The sequence below is a fragment of the Erpetoichthys calabaricus genome, chromosome 4 (genome assembly GCF_900747795.2).
Source record: "Erpetoichthys calabaricus chromosome 4, fErpCal1.3, whole genome shotgun sequence".
In the NCBI taxonomy this organism is placed as follows: Eukaryota; Metazoa; Chordata; class Cladistia; order Polypteriformes; family Polypteridae; genus Erpetoichthys; species Erpetoichthys calabaricus.
Genome location: NC_041397.2, coordinates 44112942 through 44117649, shown reverse-complemented (window position 1 = coordinate 44117649; position 4708 = coordinate 44112942). Strand labels below are relative to the sequence as shown.

The following is a 4708-nucleotide window of genomic DNA, read 5'->3' as shown; positions in this document are numbered from 1 at the left end:
TTTAAATATAAAAACATTGCACAGTATAATGGAGAATGGTGGCAAAACATGCTGAAGTATATCATTGTATATTGGCAACAAGGATAATTAGACTTTGTATTAGTCATATTCCTGCGGTGGGTTGGCACCCTGCCCAGGATTGTTTCCTGCCTTGTGCCCTGTGTTGGCTGGGATTGGCTCCAGCAGACCCCCGTGACCCTGTGTTCGGATTCGGCGGGTTGGACAATGGATGGATGGATGGATTAGTCATATTTAAATGTAATTACTGTTAAAATTGAGATGTTTCAACTACTCTATAATAATAGTTTTTTGTCATTTTTTCATAGCACTAGTGAAACTAATATGTCCTCACATGCTGTATAAAATATCTTCACAATTTTCACTCATGAAATAACTGTTACCCTAGTTGTCCAATGTTTAAAAAAACTGTAAGTATCTAAACATGAAAAATGTGATTGTTTTAATAGGGTAACTAATGTTTTATCAAAACTTTAAAAATCAGCATAATTCCAAAATACATTTATCTTCTACTGCAAATTCATGTTTATGTCTTCTAAAATTCTTCAAATATTACTTTAATTTGTTATTAGATATTCTCTTTGTCTGAAAGCAAAAAAAAAAGCATTAAACATCAGTTATATCCATTTCCCAGATTTGCCAGGATCGGCACAGCAAGCATCACAAAGCATATGATGGAAGTGGAGAGCCATAAAAACCATTCTTATAGCACTTTCTTCTTAATAGTATTTCCATCGTTTTATGATTACAGGCGGATTATTTTTATTCCTGTATTTATTTTGTTTATTCTGGCTATACTGCTTAACTCTGGAATCATTTTTGTTATTACAACAGGATCAGGTCTGCATTTGCCAATGTATATTTTAATATGCACTATGGCTGTTGTAGATCTAACCATACCAATGACATTCACCCCAAAAATGCTGCTCAGTTTATTACTTGACTGGAATGATATTTCACTTGTTGGCTGTTTAGTGCAAATGTTTTTTGTTCATTTTGTTAGTTCATTTGAATCAACCATCCTTCTTGTTATGGCTATTGACCGATATGTGGCAATATGCAATCCATTACGTTATAATGATTACATTAATACCTCCAATTTTCTTAAAATTGCAGTATTTGCCCTAGTTCGAAGTACTATATTTGTTTTTTTGATTATTTTATTTGCTAGTTCCCTTACTTTCTGTTTGTCAAATGTGATTGAGCACTGTTATTGTGAACACATGGTGGTAGTTGGGTTAGCTTGTGAGAATACAAACAGAAACAATATAATGGGATTAGTTGCAGCTTTTTCAATAGCAGGTCTTGACCTTTTGTTCATTCTTTTTTCCTATGGTAAAATTTTTTTTGCAGTTCTCAGATCAGCATCGGGAAAATCAAAACAAAAGGCCATAAGTACATGTGGCACTCATTTAATTGTCATTCTTATGACATATTGTATGGGCCTAAGCTCATTTCTCGCATATAGATTTAGTAACTCAGTTACTTCTGATTTTCACAACCTAATAAGTGTTTCATATCTCCTTCTACCAAGTTGTTTCAACCCGATTATTTATGGTGTTAGAACAAAGGAAATCAGGGAACAAATTCTAAGGAAGCTTGGCATAGGCAAAAAACTTCCAGTTTCTAACAGAGGGCAAAGTTCTAATACATAAAAAGTAAAGGCTAATATAGAGAAATTGATGTAAGTTCTCATACTCTAATAAAGTTTAAATAGGCACAGTGGTGACATAGTTATTAATGTAATACCACCCAGTTCAGTGTGGAGTTACACTTTTCCTTGTGTCTGTGGTTTTCTCTGGGTTTTCCTCACATCTGAAAAGCATAAGGCATAAGTCGAGTGGCAATTCTTAAATGGTCTGATAGTAGTGAGTGAAAGAGTTCTTTAATGGACTAACACCCTCTATATGGTTGGTCACTGCCTTGTGCCCAATATTACTAAGCATAAACATTGTTAGCTTGCAACACTGAATTAGAATAACTGGTTCAGAGAAAAAAATTACTGGTTAGAAGTTTAAATGTGTACTGTAGCATAATCTAAAAAATCTTCTGATGGTTTCTGGAATTGTCTTTCTATTTTTACCCCAGTTGTATAAATGTGTTAATAAAAAATATGCAAAATGTTGATTTTTACTTTTGTCTGTTAGGTTATTGCAAAGCTGGAACAATTGATTCCCTATTAAAATCACTAATTTTTCTTAAGATAGTTTATTGTTGAAAAATATACTTCCTTAAATAATTAATGTGTTTATTATTTTCCAATATACTACTGTATTAATGTTTCCTGTGTATGAAATGTGAGAGTTTTTTCTTTGTCATATTTACAAGGGACATTCAAAAAGTTTCCATGCTTTTATATTTTCGTTGGAAATGGTGAAGGTGGGAGGAGCAGTAATTGAGCATTAAAAAGTTGGTGCGACACTGGAAAAATGACATCACAAACAAAGGTGACTATGTAGAAAAGTGATGTAATTTGTTTTTGAAATTCTTAATAGAGTTTAAAAAAAGTGCAGAAACTTTTTGAACGTCCCTCGTACATTATCTATTGACATGCATATTCTTTCTAAAAAAGTGTTACTCAGAATGAAACTATAAATGTCTTCATTATGTTTTTGTTATTTCTTTTTGTTGCCTGCTTTGCTGACATTAAGGATTATTTTATTGTACTAATGTAAATAGAAAAGTATTACATATATCAATATGTCAGATTATTTTTTGAATAATATTCTGTTACTTGCAACTGCTTTCAAACTCATAGCTGACAAACAGCCATTTGTTACACAGTGTTTTCTCTGTTTTTCCTTTTTTGATGAACTATATTAAATATCAGTATGCATCTTCAGTGTTTGCATCAACGTCTACAGTGAGCAGAGTGAAGAATTCTAAGAAAAAAGATAACACACAATGGTGATAGTTGGTTTGTATTTTAACAACTTTTTGTGATGTGCCTGAGTTCTGTTCTGTGATGCTGGGATATGCAGACCCCTCTTCCAACAACCTTGAACTGGAGTGGGGTTTTGAATGAACCATTGCTATAACAATATTGAATTGTATGTTAAAATTTTGCTGAGATGAATTATTAAGAAGTGTACTAAATAAATAAAAGAAATATTTTGTTTTTTAAATAATAAATGCATTATCCAGAAAATTTGTGAAAACCATTCAGTGCTTTTGTCATTACTTAAGATATTACAGAGAAATAAAAGACTTTAAAACACCAATTATTATGTAAAAAATTATTTGGAACTTTTAAAACTGTCATTCAAGACTAAGAACAACCAAATATCATCCTACTACACATGTTTGCACTTCCTAAATGCCCACATCGATCTGCACCCCAGCCACTGCTGCAGCTGACCCTTGGACCAAGGGGCTTTGGAGGGCAGAAGGCAGGGTGTTTGACTAAGTTGTCTCTTTTGGGCATGATGAATTACATGTAAAATAATCTACAGTTACTTCTATATTATTCTCTATGTTATTAAAATATTTTTTTCTAAACCTATTAAATGTAATACTTGTATATCTTAATACATTTCTCTTAGGTTCTCTGACTTACAAAACATCAACTCCATATAGAAGTAGGAAAAGATGAAGAGAAGCTCTGAATTAGTTTGAAATGCACATTCTAAGCTTGTCATTCACATAATAAAGAGCTATAAAGAAGAATGATGTGTATGCCAAAAAAAAAATCATTCATTACATTTTTGTAAAACTTCAAAGAAATTTCCATGACCTTTCAGTTACAGGTTTCATAAAATATTTTAAACAGCTTGCACATTTTTATGATACCATTAGATGCCTGAACATCAAAATATGTTATATTCTGCTTTGAGATCACAGAAAAAAACACATCAGGAACCAAGAGCAGAATGTGAGAAGGACCATGGTGTTTTTACTGGAAACAATCTCTCCTAAAGGTATGTGCTGTAGAGAGTTCTGGAAGCAGAGTCCTAGAGGGTCAAGGATTATGGGAAGCCTAACTTAAGAGTTCTTTTTAAAAAAGTGGGCAAACCATCATTAATTAATGCTAAAAATAATGGTTACAACAAAGACAAAGCTCCTCCTAATCACACCCCAATGGGTATCTCCCCCACATGATCTTTGAATCTCCTTACAAGGCTACAGTGTCAGCAAATATTACCCTTTCCAGTCCCAAATCTATTGATTCCAAAACAGCTGAGTGCTTTATGTATTTATATGGTGCATAAACAAAGTACAGCAGCTCACATGTGCATTGTGGTAATTTCTTAGTCCACTGAACATACTCCAACTATACAGCACCAAGTATTCCCACACCTGTTTGGGGCATCTCCCATTGACAAAAGCCACATTAAAAGAAGAGACCATCTTTTACTGATGATTGAGAAGACTTGTCCAAGAGTGATTCCTGTATGTAAAGATGAGTTTGACTGTATATACCTGAGAATGTATGTTACATATTCTAGAGTTCCACAGTTCTTCTGCTTGTGGGAGGAGAGCCATAATAGCAGCTCCACATTGTTTTTATGGCCTGATGTGGATTGTTATTAGATTTCTCTGCTGATCATAGATCTTACATTATGAACATCATGTTTAAACAGAAATATGCTCATAAGTATACAGTCGACCCTTGATATATACGACCGGCCTGACATGTGAACAACTTGATTTACGACCAAAATTTTTATTTTGATTTACAACCAACATCTTG

The 4708-nt window shown here is 33.2% G+C and overlaps 1 protein-coding gene across 1 annotated transcript; it reads left to right on the top strand.

The window, feature by feature from the left end:
• The first annotated feature begins 577 nt into the window (after positions 1 to 577).
• On the top strand, positions 578 to 2174 carry LOC127527511 (olfactory receptor 52D1-like). Its single transcript, XM_051926556.1, has one exon. The coding sequence runs from the start codon at positions 690 to 692 to the stop codon at positions 1671 to 1673; it is 984 nt and encodes a 327-aa protein (XP_051782516.1). The 5' UTR covers positions 578 to 689; the 3' UTR covers positions 1674 to 2174.
• Positions 2175 to 4708: the final 2534 nt, after the last annotated feature.